The sequence below is a fragment of the Corvus cornix genome, chromosome 2 (assembly GCF_000738735.6).
Source record: "Corvus cornix cornix isolate S_Up_H32 chromosome 2, ASM73873v5, whole genome shotgun sequence".
Taxonomy (NCBI): Eukaryota; Metazoa; Chordata; class Aves; order Passeriformes; family Corvidae; genus Corvus; species Corvus cornix.
Genome location: NC_046333.1, coordinates 33,799,600 through 33,817,567, shown reverse-complemented (window position 1 = coordinate 33,817,567; position 17,968 = coordinate 33,799,600). Strand labels below are relative to the sequence as shown.

Below are 17,968 nucleotides of genomic sequence, written 5' to 3'. Positions count from 1 at the left end.
AGGCAACTTCTCATGGGGTTACAAATGAATGAAAATGTAAAGCTAAGGATTTGTCTTTCCTACTTGGCATCAATAACTGTGGTCATGCTCTGGAAGCTTGACTTGTTTTGTCAGTTTAGATACACAAAATAAACAAAACCTGAGACAAAGGGCAAGCTTGTAAATAGGGGAGCAGCCACTGGGGAATTTTATTTTATTTGTTTGCATTTTATTACCTTCTTATGCCAGCTAATAAGGTGACCTTGCAACAGACAGATGCAGATAAGGCTGACCACATCTGTTGTCTTATTTTGCAAGTTGGGAAGTAAGTTGCTGAAATTATTGGGAATAGGGAGATTGCCTGAAAAAAAAAAAATTCCCGGTACTCTTAATTAAAAGAATACAGTTTTATGAGACAGACTGAAGTGATTTACTGTTGTAACTGTTTGGGGGGGAAAAAAAGAAATTAAAATGGACTGGTATTTTTCATTGCTTCACCAAGAAGAAAAAAGCCGTGGTGAACCATAGCCGAACCATAGCCATCCACTCTGACCAGCAAAGACAGAAGGAGGTTTGCCTGTAAAAAGACAGAGATCACCTGCCTTGTAACATGAAAGAATTTGAAACCACATCTTTTAAAAACATTCCTGTAGTTTAAGCCAAAATTCCTCTTCTCGGACCTTGCCAACAACTCTTGGAGAGTATTAGAGTTCAATGGCTTTTCCTGGCACAGCAACTCGTATGAGCCAGGGGTGGAAGGTTGTGTTGGGAGCGTGGTACCATGTGCCAAGTTCATTTCTGTTGAATTGAGATGCTACCAGTGTGTAGAGAAAGATAATGGGAACAGGCTAGACCAGCAGCTCCACAAAGCAAAAGGAGAACTGAAGCCATGCCCCAATGGCCAAAACCCACCCCCCAAAAAGGTCAGCCACCTTCGAAGATGGAGTGGGTTCATGGCAGGGCAGAACCCGTATCCATGTAACTTTTACAATCATTTCTCAGACTCAGGTTTAAGGTGAGGGTCAGAACACGCACACTGTTGAAATCAAGGTTTTGCAAAACCCCAAAGGACTGCAAGTATGACTGTTCCTGGTGAATACATGCCCTGCTTCCCTTGTTCACCCTCCAGCACACATCTAGAAATGTTTTTTCAGAAGCAAAGTGTTACCAACATCAATCTGTTCCTGTTCGCAAAAATCTGTAATTTTGCTGCAGGACTTTTGTGTCAACACAATTTGAGATGCCTCCAACCAAGCACAGAATGATGTATAAAACAGCTTGAGACAGCTTGGATTAGGAAGCTACTGTCAGTGACTTCAGATGATGTGGATTACTCAGTTGTTGCATTTAAGTGGAAACCAGTAAGATACATCATGAATGTTCACATTATGTTCAGACTAGTTATGTTGTTGTACTGACATTCCATGTACACTTTACTTCATCCCATACTGCTTCTTAAGAAAAATGTCTTTCACCCTTTAGGAGGAAGGAAGTGCAGAATAAAAGCCACGCTGAAAGCTAAATCAGGGTTGCAGTGTTTTTGTCAATAGTGAAATACGTAGTTGTCAGCACATTGTCTGGTGCTGAATGGTGAGTGATGCTCCATCTGCTAAGAACTTTGCTGGTTCAGATATTCTTGCAGATGTCCTGCGGGATTATGGATGTGCGCTGAACCCTCAGTGCCCTGTGGTGCCCTAGTCATGCTCTCAAGTAAGGACACCCAACATCCACCTGCCAGCAAGCACTGACATGCTCAGAGGGTGGCATCTGCTAACTCAGCTCCTCATTTGCACCAAGGGAAACAGTCCTCCTAAAGTAAATACCTAGTTACCTAAATCAATGGAGAAAAGTTGGTGCCTTTGAAGGCTTCCACAGGGCAATCCTGTCTAGGGAGAACCTACATTTAGACGTGATAGCCTTGCAGACAGCCTTGCTGAACCCTGGGCTGCTGCCATTGAGGGAGGCATCAGAGGGCTAGGGCTGCTCCAACAGCTGAGCCACTTCTACATTTCTGGGTGCCTGGAGACGTTTGTATCTCTTTCTGGACACTTCCCATGTCACTGGCGGCCTTTATACCACCAGCTCTCCCCTCTGTAGGGTAGAGTCATCTCTCCATCTTTGGTCACCCTGAGGACCAGGGTGGCAGTGGGGCATATGGGGTCCAACCATGTCCTGCAGAGCTGTCAGCAAAGAGCAGCCAACAAACAGCTCCTGTTCCACCACATTTCTTTCTCCTCCTGGACATAGCCTGATTCTCCTCTTTCCCACTTAGTGCTCCCACTGGGGTATCTCCCTTGACATCTACCTCACCCCGTGGGGAGAGGGCCAGTGCTAGGATCCTTCAGCTTCCCAACCCACATGTGTAAATGCTGGATTTTAGCCCACAGCTCCAAGTATTTCTGTCCCAAATGTGATGACAAAAATCTCACTAACTTAAAAGAAAGTTAGACTGGTCCTAATGGGCAACTGTTCTCCTAAGGATTAAATGTTTGTGGGCTTCCTTGTAAAGTTAGCCCTGGAGTTGCAGTCCTGGTGACCTGGATATTAGGTCATAGGTGAATTCTTGTTACTCACCTAGCCTGTGATTTTACTGTTTGTCAGTGAAGGGTCTGTCCACTTGTCATCCGATTGTGCAAATTCACCTTCCATGTGAGTCGAGATTTAAGTTTCGCTGTTTTTCAGGGGCTGACTATGTGCAGAGGGAGTTGTAGTAATTTTTTTTTCCACAGGAACTTCCTTTCTTGAAACACCACCCCTTGGCAGTGGACCTGCTGACACCTCAGAGCAAGACACAGATAAAAAGGGCAGCCTGTCTTCCTTCTCCACACTCAGAAGCAAGTGGCATAGACTACTCAGGAGCTTGGAAGCTGCTGGCATCACAGGCATCTCGGGTAGAAGCTCTGAAAGAACCATGTTCGGCAACACTGGTGAGTTTTAATGCTTGATATGATATGTTAGGTGTGAAGTTTGGCAAGTCTCCTGCAGGGAGGATGGCAGCTCCAGAGGTCCTCATCCCTCTGATTGCCATGGGTGACACCTTGGGGAAAGAAGTTGTGGTACCAGTGCTGCTCACAGGGGATGAGTTTGCTCTGGCTGTGCAAATTGTGCTTTTGATGGATTGGTAATCTAACTGTAAGATGCAACTCATTTTTCATCACTGTTCTTCAACCTGTAGACATCTGGTTCTGTCAGTGTGAAGGAAATGCAGCTCTTTTAAACTCATTCCACATCAATGTTAAAAGAATTTCTTTCTTTCAGGCTACTTAATCATGTAGATTATTGCTCTTTAGTGATGCCTGATAGCATCTGATGGAAGTTTCAAAATAACTGAAAGGAGGATTTATATGGGCTTGAGCTCTGTCCCATGGCTGTCCTGTCTGCCCTGTTGTCAGGAGATCCTGAACCTACCTAGAATGGTGCCTGGGTCACTCCTGCAGCAGCTGCTGAACCACCACCACTGGCCAGCCCAGCCCCAAGATTACCAAAACCCCAGGGGTTTGGCATGTAGCTGGGTAGGTGCCCATGTGGGCTGGATGGTGCCTGCAGCAGAGTTGGGAACAGGTCTCCACGGCCCTCAGGAGGTGAGGGGTGTTTTGACACCACTCCAAGTCCCCCAATTTCAAACCTCTGTACTTTGAGCGTGGATGAGCTGAAATTTTCCAGGAAGTCTTGGACAGCAGCATCCTTGGGATGTGATCTCACATCTCTGGGATGTGCATGAGGGTTTGCCTGGAGGCTGGGCAAAAATCAGGAGTAAATGCAGGTATCCAAATTATGTTGTCTCTTGAAAAACTACAGTTCTCATCCCACTTCCCTTCTGTCCTTCTGAGCAGCCCTTGTTCCCAGTGATGCCAGACATACAGAAACTCTGCTCCATATTAATAGGTTTTTTAAACCCCATCACCTCCTCATCATCAGGGAAAAAAGGCCCCAGACACTTAGCAGTGCCAAGCCCTCATGTCCCCATTTTTGGTCTGGGTGGTCACTGTGTTCTTGAAGCTCTGAACATCTCTCCAGGCAGGTAGCAATGCAATGGGGCTTGTGGGTTAGCATAGGAAGGGGCTCTGTAAGTGATAAATCATGGAACTAGGAGGCAAAATACTGCCTTGAATTTTTTTCTATTTAAAAAGGAAAAGAAATCTGCCAGCACTTGAGATTTGGGTTTGCTTCTGGCCTGGCCCAGGAGCGAGCACAGACAGGACTGCCTCTCACAGTCTGAGCCTCTGTCCTGTGGGCAGATGCATTCTTGGTATACTCAGCTCTTCTATAAATCATTAATTTCCCTGCTGGCAAACCGAGGTGCCTGCAGGCAGCCAGACACAGGGTGTGTGGGGGTCCAGCTCTGTGCCCAGGGCAGGAAGCAGAGCAGGAAGACAAAAGCAGCAGGTGAGGGTAGACGGGCTGCAGCCAAGCCACCTCGGATGTGGTGGTGGGTGCGCCACTGGCTCGCTCTGAGGCATTCCTTGGCACAGGACACTGTGCCAGTCAGATCACAGGGCATCACAAGTGTCTTTGCACAGGACTCAATGCAGCACGATTGACAGGCAGCGCTGAGTGGAGACAGGTCTTTGGCACTGTGCTCAGCGCGGTCAGGCTGTGTTCCAGGGCAGCTGTTGTCAGTGAATTTTCCCTGTGCATCCTCAACAGAGGTTGACAACACTGGTGATGTCCAGAAATGGGATGGCTATGCAGTCCCTAAGTTAAGAAATGCTGGAAGGATGGATTTCCTAGGGCCCTTTCCCACAGCCATCCTATGTGCTCAATTCCCATGTCCCTTTTCAGCCCTCTCCCAGGACCAGGGCTCTTTTCTGCTATCTTCTCAGCCCAGCACCAGAGTTCTCCATAAAGAACAAGGTTGAGCAGCTTTAGTGTTTGGAGATTTCTTAATGCTGAGGAAGATGCACTTCCTTTTTGTCCTCAAGAGGGTTAAGCAGCTAGTTCCAGCTGAAATTTTTTGGCATAAATGCACATACACCCTGTTGCGTAGAACTTCATCCCGAGTTTGGCAACTGGCATGCAGCAAGCAAACAAAAAGCACTCAAAGATTAAATTGGTTAACAAAAGGTGCTGGTCAATTCTATTTGTTGTGCCACTTATATCTGTTACATAATTAATATAAATATGGTTTATATATTTACTTAGAAGAAATACTCAGAGGTAATAGTCTGGTGGGGATCCATGGGTGGTCAGTTCAGTTTACTTAAGGCTGCAGTTGCTGCCCAGCACAGGTCTCACTAGGAAGCATGTCACTGATTTCAGCCTGCCCTGGGACCAGCCCTGCATGTGGCATCTCTCACGCCACAGCAGCTACCAGCCGATTCCTGCCTCTTCAGTGTTCGGCATGTCTCTTGTTGATACTGAGATTAACATGGTTGCCTGGTACCATGCAAATCTGTCAAGACATTTGGTAAATTAATCTCTTCAACCATTATGCTTTTGACTTGCTAATTTCAAAGTTACCGTAACCTGTTTTTGCCTCTCCCATGTCTTCATCTGAATCACTCAAGAGAAGAGTGCTTATGAGGTATTGTAACTCCCTACTGTTCACACGGAATTCATCCTTTGAGGATATTTAATGGGCAGGTACAAGACCTACAACGCTCCCGAAGAAATACGGCTCAGCCGCATTCCTGCATGCTCTGGCTTTTCCCGTCACAACTGGGCAGCCTGCCAACGTCTGATGCAGTAACCCCCAAATCTCCATCATCAAGAAAGCTGAGGGCTTTCTTTTTGCTCAAGTGTATCACTGGGTTGTGCCTCTTGCAGCTCCACTCCTATGCCATGGCCCTGAGCCACAAGCCACTGGGCACAGAGATGCTGAGGCTTGTCCTGGCCCTGCTCCCATCCAGAGTTGCAGGAGTAAAGGGCAGTTGAGGAGGCAGTCATTTTAAATGCTGTGTCTTAATGGGAAAAGCAGCAGTTGGCACGAAGGGGGCAGTGCTCTATGGTGAGGGTGCTACAGCAATCCACCCAGAGCAGGGACAAGCTCCTGCCTTGCCCTCTGACTGTTCGTCTCTGCAGCATGATTCTGCCTCCTCCTCTCTCCATCTCTTCCCAGGGAGTCTGAGGTTTGCCTCTGGGTATTTATTTTATTTTATTATCATATTATTTTATATTGTCTTACTCTAGATCGCTTGTTACTCTAGATATTTTGATGACTCACAGGGCTGCATTAAGAAGAGAACTGTCTTTACCGTGCAATTTGCCATCAATCTCTTCTTTTTCCTTTCTACTTTTCTCCTAATGTCTTTCCAGAGAGCAATCTGGAGGTCACCGGGATTGACTTTCTGAAGAGCCAGAACACCCAGCAGCACCACACGGATGGGTACAACATCAAGAACCTGGTGGTGCGGCGCGGGCAGGCCTTCCACGTGCAGGTCAGCCTCAACAGGGAGCTGAGGGCTGCCGACAAGCTGTCCCTGCGCTTTGGCATCGGTAAGCAGGATTCCCACTGTGGCCACCAGGCAAAGCCAGAGAGCCCCAGGAGCATCCAGCTTCCTCCTCCTGGCACTGCACAGGCATTGCAGACCCGTGCAACCCTCACACACACTGCCTTGGGTTTGTTTCTAGGTGAAAATCCAGTGAAAGACAAGGGGACCCTGCTGTCACTGAAACCAGAGCAGGAGGATTTCAATGGGTGGAAAATCTCTGTTGTCAAGAAGAACGGCAAAGAGGTAGAGCCTGTGGGCAAGGGGGCCAATGCCCAGTACCAAGCCCATCAGAAGCTACAGAGCGAAGCATCCTCATACCCGTGCTTTCCCTTAGTCATATGATTTTAGATGGGCAGCAGCCTTGTCCTGCTGGGTTCATTGCTCCCCCCATACACAGGCAGGCTTTGCCCTATCCCGCTGCCTTCCCCTCTTTCCCTCCAGGGACCTCCATGGCCCCCAGCTTTGCCACTTGTCCCAGTTCTGTGGCACTGTATTTGTGCTATGCCTGTGGCCATGGTGGGGTATCCCTCATGCCATCTCTCCTTGTTGCCTCCTCAGTGCCTGCTGTCTGTCACCAGCTCACCCAATGCTGTTGTGGGCAAATACAACCTGCATGTGAAGACTGGTGCTAACATGTACAAGCCTGAAAATGGTGTCATCTACCTTTTGTTCAATCCTTGGTGTGAAGGTGAGTGGTCCTGCAACTGGGAGTGATAATTACTGCTACCAGGGATTGTCCCAGGTGGAACTTTGCCTCATAGTTTCCCTCCTCTGTTTCTCACATACATTGCTTTTTCCCCATAAAACACTGCAAGCAGCATCCTCATGGAGCCAGTGGGAAGCTGGGCAATAGCAGTGAACCAGCTCCTCATTGGATATTCTCCAGGGCCAGGCCATAGAGAGACATCTATCTGTCACATCTGTTTGTACCTCCGTATCATCCCTCTCTGTTTCCCTGAGCCAGCCAAAGATTAACTGAGAGAACTGGGTTGGCTTACACTCCAGACAAAAAATAACCAGAACAAAAAATTGTGTGGTTGGGTGGCATCAGTTCCCTAGTTCTCTCTGCTGTCTACCTGGTCCAGTGTTCAGAAATAAGCTTTTTTCTGTAATAAAGGAGTGGTCACGTAGCAATGGACCTACAGGGGGAAACTAAAGATTAGTCTTAGAGGAAATTCTTTCATGAAAGGAGCAAAAAAATGGGGGTGCTGCATGGTCATCAATTGGTGTGAATGTTGCACACCCTTGGTTACCCCAGTTTAGCTTTCTACGGAAAATTTCGTATCATGTGTGCAAACCACCTGACATCTGAGGGTTTGGGATTTTTTCTCCAGATGACGTGGTCTACATGGCCAATGAGGCACAGAGGAAGGAGTATGTGCTCAACGACACCGGCTACATCTATGTTGGGTCTGCCTACAGCATCTACGACAGGCCCTGGAATTACGGGCAGGTAAAACACAGCTGTCTTGTCAGCCCTATTACCCTTCTTCATCCCTTCAGCATTAAGCCCATGAGTAGCTCAAAGTGCTGGAATGACCCTGCCAGCTTCACTGAGAGGGCTCACCTGCTCAGAGTAATCTATGTGCCTACATGTTTTCCCCACCCACAGCTGGAGAATGGGATTTAGTGGCACATTTATAGTCAGATCGTGTGACCCCCTGGCAAAGGATGTGGAAACCAGGGACAGGGTATTTCTGACTGAAAAAATTCCCATAAAGGAATTCTTGCTCTCATGCAACTGTAGTTGTTGGTAATCAGGTAATGAGACATGGAGAGGGCTGATGGGGAAAAAAATCTGATTTATCTCTTGCGTCATAGTCAGGAATAAAAAAGGTAAAATTACTGGCAGAGGTTATCACATTTCAAGTGGTGCCTTCACTGAAAGCTGTGTGCAGGACACAATCAGCCACTCTCTCAGGAAGGGTGTTCCTGCACGCTGCCTCTGAGATAACTCCAGAGGAGCAGAATGTCAAATTGGCTTGGGCTAGAGATAAGAGGTGGATGCCAGAGCAGATTTATTTGTACCCTATAGAAAGCACACAGGCACCCAAGCAGAATATCCTGCACCCTATCCAGACAGAATTCCCCACCAAAAAGTGTTCAAATCTGGGGGGGGGGGGGGGGGGAGGGGGGAGGGGTTTCTGTTTCTTTTGTTTTGTTTTGTTTTATAAGTCTGCAATTTTGCAGGATATCTTCAGAATGTATATCTGCAAGACACACATCACCCAACAAAGGTGCTCACACTGATGTCTTTACAGAAAAGGGGCCAAAGGGCATCATCTGTAGGGCTGTTCCTATCCTAATATTTGTTCTGCTGTTAAGCAATGAGAATTGATATTGATATTCTGACAAGCTTCATTGGATCGAATGTTTGTCATCTCTCTGAACCTGACCTCAGGGAGCTTTATCAGCAACTGCTAATTAGGAATCTTTGCTGTAATAATTAGCATTTACATACCTTTCTCTTCTCCAAGGTTCATTTTGTACCTATGTCAATAGACTAAATATCTGCAGACATCTTAAATTTTCATTACTCTTGTGAGTAATTTGCAGGGTTGCAGGGAAGTGATGTCGGTAACTTTGTGCTACTCACAGGAGTAAAGATTGCTGGGTCAGGTTCCAACTGTATTTGCAAGACATGTGACAGAGGCTTTTGTCTTCCAAGGCTGGGTTTCATTTTAGCCCTTCTTTGGAGACAACAGCTTTGGAAAGCTCCACAGCCTTGGAAATTCAATATCATAAAGGAAGTTTAGAAGTTAGAGCTATTCAGGCATTTTCCTCCAAGTGCATGCTTTACAGTGACAAGCAAATTCTGTTTTAGAGTGGCACATAAAAGTGTCTCCATTTTCTCCCTAAAACAGTTTGAGGAATTTGTCTTGGATGCCTGCATGTATCTGCTGGACAAAAGCAAACTCAGTCTGACTGATAGAAGGGATCCTGCAAATGTGTCCAGAGCCATGTCTGCTTTGGTAAGCCTCTCTCAGTGAAGTGCTTTGCCCCTCCAGCACTCCCTCCACCTTCGTTCTTTCCCTGGGACCATGAACACCATTTCAGGATGCATATGAAATTGATTCCTTTGGGATACTGCAAGCAAAGAGACAGAGGCATTACTGGGTGGAGGGACAAGTGAACAAAATACAGCAAGTCCCCATCTCCAAAGCTTGCAGCTGCCCCAGTGGTTATCCTTCCTCATCAGTTGTGTTGGCAGGGCCAACACAGGGGGTTGTGTTTTGGGGGGGTAACTGCTCTCTGTGGTGGGACCTTTTTGGAGCCCTATGGTTTAAGATACAAGATGCAGAGTTAATTTTTACTGCCCTGAGCAGAGGTGCCACCTCCCTCTAGATATCCAGGTGGAGGCTTTCCAACCAGGGGAGCCCCCAGCCAGCAACAGCAGCCTTGGTGGGTCGCACAGGGCTGTGGAGCACCTGGGAAGACACAGACTAGGCAGAGACTTTGCGGTTTAAGCCTCATTCAGTCTCGTCCCTTTATTTTTCTCCTTTGCATGTGTGGCCACAGGTTAATGCCAACGATGACAGCGGTGTCCTGCTGGGGAACTGGTCAGGGAATTACATCAATGGAACATCCCCTATGGATTGGATTGGGAGTGTCACAATTTTGCAGAAGTACTACAAAACAAAGAAGCCGGTCCGTTACGGCCAGTGCTGGGTCTTCGCAGGGGTCCTCAATACAGGTGAGCAGTGAACTGCCTCCTTTCTCTGACACCCCACTTGCTGTGCCTCTGAGCAGCAGATGTGCCAGGGTCTATCTGTAAGGAGAGGCTGAGGGAGCCAGGACTGCTCAACCAGGAGAAGAGAAGGCTTTGTGTGTAAATACCTGATGGGAAGGAGTGGGGCACAGACAGGCTCTTCTCAGTGATGCCCCACAAGACCAGAGGTGATAGGCACAGGCTGAAACATGGGAGGTTCTGTGTGAACCTGGGAAAACAGCTTTTTTCACTGTGAGGGTGACCAAGCACTGGCACAGGGTGCCCAGAGAGGTTATGGAGTCTACATCCTGAACGTGTTCAAAAGTCATCGGGACACGGTCCTGAGCACCTGCTCTAGAGGACCCTGGGTGGGCAGAGGGGTCAGATGACAGGATCCCCAGAGATGCCCACCAGTCTGAGGGATTTTGTGACCCTGTGCTTTGTCTGTCTGTGCTGCAGTCATGCGTTGCCTGGGAGTGCCATCCCGCTGTGTGAGTACCTTCGACGCGGCCCACGATACCGAGGAGAACCTGAGAGTTGACGTCTACCTGAACGAAAGAGGAGAAAAGCTGAACTCGTTGTCTTTAGACTCTGTCTGGTACTGCCAAATGGGGCTAACGCTTCCTAGCCCCTGTGCTGCCTTGCAGTGCCCCATTTCCCAGCCCCAGCAATTCCTTTGAGAACTTCCATACTGCTGGGGTTTGTTGCCCAGGAGAGAGAGAGAAAGCCTGGGGTTTCACAGGGTTACATGCAAATGCCCATTAAATCTGCCCTTACTAAAGGATTAAGGGAGGAGATCGTGACTCTTCAGGCTGTAACAGCTCACTCCTTTTCTTTCCAACCCAAATGCATGCAGGAACTTCCACGTGTGGAATGATGCCTGGATGAAGAGAACGGACCTGCCAGAAGGGTTTCATGGCTGGCAGGCAATTGATTCAACCCCTCAGGAGCAAAGTCAAGGTAGGATTTGCCTAGAAAGCCTCTTCTGCAACTCCTGAGGGAGGCAGGGACATTTTGTGTGAAAAACATCTTTGCTAGTCAGCAAAGCAGGTACTCCCTATGCACATCTTCACACGCTGGGGCAGTGACACTCTAAAGCAGGAGGTCTCACTGCTGCCACCTCAGCCCAGGATGGAAGGAACAGCATTTCTTGACAGGCAGAAAAACTGCCTTGTGGGGACATGATTGTTGTTTCAGAGGTTAGAGCACATCTACGTCACTGGGGTCATGAGGCTGTTCATCGGTAGATGAGAGGAGTGACTACCAAAATTGGTGACTACACTCCCTGCAAATGTTCAGGGAATTCAAAGGTGGGAAAAAACCAAAAGGTTAATCCTCAGGGAAGTGCAGAAAGTGGAATTGGCCTAGAGATCAAACACAGGTGTCTGGATGCAGTTGACTTCATAACCTGACACTGAAATTGGCTAAGGAAGAAACTTTCTAACACAATTTTGAAGCATTAGAAAGCAGGTATTCATTATTGCAGCACACTGGGCACCTGGAGGATATTTCCTCTAACTGGGTGTATCACAAAATTTTACAACAAGGTATTTATTCCATCATGATCATACATATTCATTAGAGTGTACTTCCTGGCTAACACATAAACATCACTTCTCCTAGAACTAATTTGCGTGCATCTGCTTCTTACTGGAAGGGCTTTTATGGTCCTGGAGGGTCATCTGAAGGGGTCGTACTCACTAAGTAACCCCCAGCATACAGATGACCTTGCCTTGAACTTCTCGTAGGGCACGTGCTGTTGCTTCTTGTCATATAATTCTGCCACAAAAGCCACTATATTCTTTATTATCTGTTTATCCACTGGTCTCAGCTACGTTTCGCATGCTGTGTGGCTACTTTTACATACTTTTATCTACTTCTTGAAAACACGTTCCCTTTATTGGACAAGGCATCGTTATGTTCTGTTTCTTTTATCAAACCAAGCTGTGGCTTTCTAACCTTAAAATTATCTAAGTGAGGGGAAACATGCAAAAGCTCCTACCAGACCTTGGTCATCTACAAAAAATTCCCAAGCAGCTGTGGGATAAATGAGAGGTTCTGGAGTTCATTATTGAATTGGAGGACTATTTACTGCTAAGTGTCAACTGCCATGGCCACAGATTCCTGCTTGAGTGTGTCTGAGAGTGGAGCAAAAGTTGGAGTCACTGCTCACGTTTGGAAAATCAGCTGGTATTGAATGCCCTCTCTAGGTCGTTTCCAGTGTGGCCCATGCCCGGTGAAGGCTGTCCGGGAAGGAGATGTGTATTTGCCCTACGACAGCAAGTTTGTGTATGCAGAAGTGAACGCTGACAGAGTCTACTGGGTCGTCAAGAAGGTGAACGGCAAGGACAAGTACTTCAAGGTTGGCACAGAGACCCAAGCCATCGGCAAGAAGATCAGCACAAAAGCCGTGGGGCAGAACAGGCGGGAAGACATCACCCGGGAGTACAAGTACCCCGAAGGTAACAGCGCCCATCCTCTAAGGCAGTGCCAAAGAGGAGACTCCTGACCGTGCAAGTCACCCCACAGCACGTGTTGTTTCCAGGAGAAAACTGCAGGAGTAGCTGCAGCGGTAAACCCAGTGTAAGGCCTGGAGACCCTCGGGAGGCAGCACTGCTGCCGGGTATCCTCATGCCCGCAGTGACACCTATAGGCTGCTCTTCAGGGCCACGAGCAAGCTTGCAGGCAGTGAAAGAAACAGGCTGAGTGATGAACCTAGTCGTCACACTGACTTTTGCTTTATTTCTTCATTCTTCTTCTTTTTGTCTTTCCATTCCCCAAACCATATTGGAAAAAAAATCCCACATTTCTTCTCCACAGTTCTCAAGACCCAGCCATGTTGTCCTAGACTGTTAAACCCTTCTCAGTGAGGAGGGCAAAAAAATCAGGCTGAAAAATTTAAGAGTATCCAACCTCTAAATTGTCTCTTCCAGGAAATTCTTCCTGTCCAGAATGCTACAGTTAGATTTGGTGGTAGCATAAACCAAGAAGTAGCCCTGAGCAGAGGCTGGAGGTGCTCTGACATCCTCTCTGCTTATCAGCAAAAGCATAAATAAAGGGAAGATAGCTCTGGGTGAGGAGACCGAGATACAGCTGTCACACATATTTTTCTTCATCCAGGCTCCAAAGAGGAAAGGATGTCTATGCAAAGAGCTTATAGCTTCATACGCCCTTCGGGAATGGTGCCTCGTTCGGGCTACGCTTCGACCATACAGACACTAAGCGGGAGCACCCAGCCTTTGGTCCCGAAGGAGCCCGTCACCAAGACTGGGCTCCACCTTGAGATAACCAACACAGAGCCTTTGCATCCTGGCAATCCCCTTGAAATGGCCATCACAGTCAAGACCTCTACTCCTGGGAACTGGACCGTTGACCTTACTGGCTCCTGCCAGCTGCAGTACTATACTGGAAAAGTTCAGGCCAATCTTGGAACTATCAAGGAGACCGTCAAGCTTGAAGGCACATCTGGTAAGCACAGAAAGCTTACTGTGTTCTGTAGACTAATTTACTGCGCCAGTCTGGGGTTTGGAGTGGCTCCACTATAGATCAGTGTATGGCTCTGTACTTTGTGAAGAGCAGAAATTGCCTGCCTAAAACCTACCTCCCTCATTACTGAATTTGGAAGTCTCAGTTACAGACTGGGATCCCTCTGTAGCAGGGACCAAAACGTGAAGGCCCTGCTGCAGCTTCAAGGAGGTGGTTAGAAACACATCAGTGAGGGCAGACAGAGGTTTTCATGGCATGTGTGAGGTATGCTGGAGCATCTGCCTCCTGTCTTCACTGTGTAAACATCAAAGATGTCACCACAGGCTTTGTGTGCATCCATGTGGATCAGATCCCTCACAGGATTTAGATGGCTGGAAATTTCAGCCTTTTTTTGTTCTTGTGTTTGCCACTCTAATTTGGGTGGTGGAGATGCTGGTGAGTATTATTTCCTGAATTCTTTGCCCAAGCAAATTCCCAGTTCATGACTGCCTGCCTGGCTGATCCCCAGAGCTGTTTGCTGCTGTGCTTTGCATATCTTTGAGTAACCTGGGTTGCATTTTTGATGCCCAGCAATGTAACTGAAATTTGCTAAACAAGAGACTAGTGAGAGATGAATAATAACAATAAACAACGCTTGCTGATTCCAAGCATGACTCACTCACCAAAAAAATAAAAGTAGAAAAAAAATCTTTGCTGTTGATGAGTGCTGAGTGTTTTCACTCATATATTGTTGCTGTAAAAATGCAGCAGGGCAGGACACAAAGGTAACCACATATATACCTGCATACATATATACATATGTACATACACTTAGGGAAAAGAAAAGGCTTTTTTTTTTGTTATTCCCAGAAGCCGGGAAGCTTTGCAGCTAAATCAGTGCTCAAGCACCAGCACTGCTGACTTCTTGGCTTTTCTGAGCCACTGGAAGGTTGTCCAGGCAATTAAAATCTGAAGTGAAAGGAAAGCCAGCAATTTTATACCAGGCAGAGAAACCCGAGGCAGGCTTAAATGTACCCAACCTCCTGCTCCTCTGCCTCCTTCTGAGTGCCTTCTGAGGGCACCCAGGGACAAGGGCGGCTGAGGTGCTGGATGTGAGCCCAAGCCAGTGCTTGTCTGAGCAGGGACAGTGGGACTCAGCCACCCTTCCCATGGGCTGCATGTGCCAGGTACCACCCAGCCAGCCAGGGCTTCTCCCCACAGGGACTAGGCCCGAAGGGACAGCAGGATGGTCTCAGCAAATATGGCTCATGCCACACCCTGGGACACCAGCCACCAGAGCTGACTTTGCCACCCAATTCCTGGGCGTGTGATGAAGCATTGAGTTGTGTTTTCTTTCCTGCAGAGATGCAGATCCCCATGAAAATAGCACCTGACGCGTACATGAAGACGCTGTCCTCCCTGGAAGATGAAGTGCTCATCCTTGTCACTGCCATTGCCGAGGTCAAGGAAACAAATGACAAACTCACCAAGGAGACCTCAATGAGATTCCAGTACCCCCCCATCACTGTCCAGGTGAGGCAGCCACCAGCCAGGCTCCTGGGGGACAAGGGTTAAAGCCCTGCTCACTGCAGCACCATGGTGGTGTTAGCATTCCAAGGGGGATCTCCCAAACAGCTGCCTCCTGGGATGCTCAGTTCTTGGCACCTTACTTGGCTATTCAACCTTCATTTGAATGTTGAAAGCAGCCATGAAATGAAAGTTTTATTATTGCCCCATCTAAAAGGGGAAGGAAGGGGCTGCTGGAGGGAAGGGGATGGGAGAAGAGGGTTTGTACAGGGCTCATCTCCAATCCCAAAGCTCTCCCTCCTGAAGGAAAAATGTTGAGAAACCAGCTGGGAAAACACAGTGCTTCAAGGGGGATGGAAAGGATACGAAGGGGTTGTCCCCCACCATGCTGGTGGTCAGGAGCAAACCTGCAGCAGCTCTGGCATCTTTATTACCCCTCTGATCCCTAGCCTTTGAGTTTGTTTCTCTCTTTCCTCCTCTGCCAGATGCCAGAAACAGCCAAACTGTACAATGACTTCAGCTGTGCATTCATCTTCAAGAACAAGCTGAATGTGACCCTGGAAAACTGCAAGCTGCTGGTGGAGGGCTTGGGCATATTTAAGATGACAACATTTGATCAGGGGTAAGGAGATGAGCCAATGAAATGACCATGGCAGGACTCTGCTCTGTTTATTGGGTTTTTTTTAACATCCTTGAAGAAGCGTTTAGGGGATTTGGAGTAAGAGGGACCTTTGCCAGCTGTGTTTGAAATGGCACCACATTTGGGCAGAAGGGCTGTAGTGGTTTGGTCCAAAATACTCATTACTGTTTATCTGCTGTGAGATAAGAATTAGGAGAAATGCAAAGCAGGCACCAAACTTGAAAGAATATAAAGAAGTTTATTAACAGACCTAAAAGAGGAAAGAAAAAAAAATTATACCACACCTTCAGAACTCTCCTCCTCCCCCCACCTTCCTCCCTTCTCCCACTGACAATGTGAAAAAACAACCCTTAAGATGTTCAGTCTGTTTACCACTGCCATGATAACCTTGTTCAGTCCATTTAGAAAGAGAAGTCTCTTCTTGCTCATGCTATGAATGAAAACAGTATCACAACGAGACAGCCGCCCACTTCCAAACATTGTTCAGTCCATTTAGGAAGAGGAGTCTCTCTGCCTGCGTGTGAGTCCTTTCCCCCGACTTGCAGCTTTTCCCGCAACTGCTTTCAAGGGTCGACTCTTGAAGTTTTTTGGGGTACAATTTTAAGGTTGAGCCGTTCAGAAACAAAAACAGAGGCCCTTCTCCTTCCCTGGGAGCAAAGGGTCTTCATCATCTTCATCATTAGGACTATCTCTGGGAGCATCTCTAGGGACTGAGGTTTTCTCCTTTCCCATTTGGAGCAAAAGTCCTCATCTGGTTCATCTCTAGGGACTGAGGTTTTCTCCTTTCCCGTTTGGAGCAAAAGTCCTCATCTGGTTCATCTCTCCCTGTCCAAACTTCTCATGAAATTACAGCAGCATCAGCATCTGCCTATCTCAGCGCAGGTGCTTTTGCTCACGAGTTGAACACTCCACCCCCCATATCTTCATGAAATTACAACAGGATACTCTGATATATCATAGCTTCACAACAGACTTTCAGCTTTAAGCATCTCCTCTCTCTCTTCCCTCAGGTTTTCAGCTCTTCACAGCAATAAAAAGGGTTAATCTCACCTCGGCCTTGCAGCTTTGCAGCTGGAATGTTGAATTTTTCTTATCGCAGTGGAGAGGGGGGAGAGCCGAGCTGCTCCGGCTGCCCACGGCAAGGCAGTGGGGGGGGTTCCACGGCTGGAACAGGTCCATGGCTTCAGGATGGCCGTGGCCCGGCCCGGCCCGGCCCAAGCAGGGCCTGGCCGGGCCCACTGGGCCCTGCTCGGGCCCTGCAGCCGCCTGTCCCAGCGCCGGAAACGAGAGAGAGCTTGGAGGGGGAGTTTGCCTATTCTTAAATGTGGATCACAGAGGTGGTCACAACTTTAAGTGGCTTAGAGAATTGTCCATATTCAAACTGGCCAGCTGATAGGTTCTATCAGTTCCCAGAGGAAACTGTAAGCACCCCTTAGCAAGGACGTCCCTTCCGGGACTATGCTTGCTAACCTATGACAAGGACCCACACAGCAGGTGACAGGCTCAGGGCAGATGGGCATGACAGGGGCTCCCCCCGTGCTCCTGCTGTGCTGCCCAACAAGTGTGAACACAGCTGCTTCCTTCAGAGCTCAGTTTGGTGTTTCAGCAGTACGGGGAACTCTGGGGAAGGTCCCCAGGACCACCAGGCAGTATCACAGTGCCAGGCCCCACTTGCTGCACATTGGTCATGGGGGAAGGGAAACACCCACCCTAAACACATGCAGTGACTATTTCTTTAAGTGAAATTACTCAAAAAGTGGGAAATAACCCAAATTCATGCTGAGACTGTGTTTTTTCCTTTGTCCTTAGGGATATAATGCCTGGCAGGATCATGAAGTCTGAAATAATATGCACTCCAACAAAACTAGGAGAGAAGAAAATCATAGCCAAGCTGATCTCAAACCAGATCAAAGGGATCTCTACAGAGAAGGCCATCACCATCACCGAGTAGGATCGGTGCCTTGTCGGCGTGCAAATGTTGGCCTTGCTAAATGTATCGCATCCCTGGGCACTTCTCTTCTCCCTGATTGCTGCACAGTACTTTTAAAGTAAAGAGCAAAATGCCATAAAGCTAAGGGAATTAAACTGGCTTAAGGGCACAGTTGCATTGATTGCAGTTAACTGTGATTCAATAAAGATTGTTAAAATTGACTGTGTGATTGGGTTTGATGATATCGTCACGTTGGGATGGCTCTGAATCCACAAGGGGATGTTCCC

At 47.8% G+C, this 17,968-nt stretch overlaps 1 protein-coding gene across 1 annotated transcript; it reads left to right on the top strand.

Annotated features, from left to right (window-relative positions):
- The first annotated feature begins 2,710 nt into the window (after window positions 1-2,710).
- TGM4 (transglutaminase 4) lies at window positions 2,711-17,902 on the top strand. Its single transcript, XM_010398783.4, has 14 exons — window positions 2,711-2,906; window positions 6,235-6,414; window positions 6,550-6,653; window positions 6,969-7,098; window positions 7,745-7,863; window positions 9,275-9,382; window positions 9,930-10,104; window positions 10,579-10,717; window positions 10,976-11,079; window positions 12,330-12,581; window positions 13,240-13,587; window positions 14,948-15,117; window positions 15,597-15,733; window positions 17,561-17,902. The coding sequence occupies exons 1-14, from the start codon at window positions 2,891-2,893 to the stop codon at window positions 17,700-17,702; spliced, it is 2,124 nt and encodes a 707-aa protein (XP_010397085.2). The 5' UTR covers window positions 2,711-2,890; the 3' UTR covers window positions 17,703-17,902.
- Window positions 17,903-17,968: the final 66 nt, after the last annotated feature.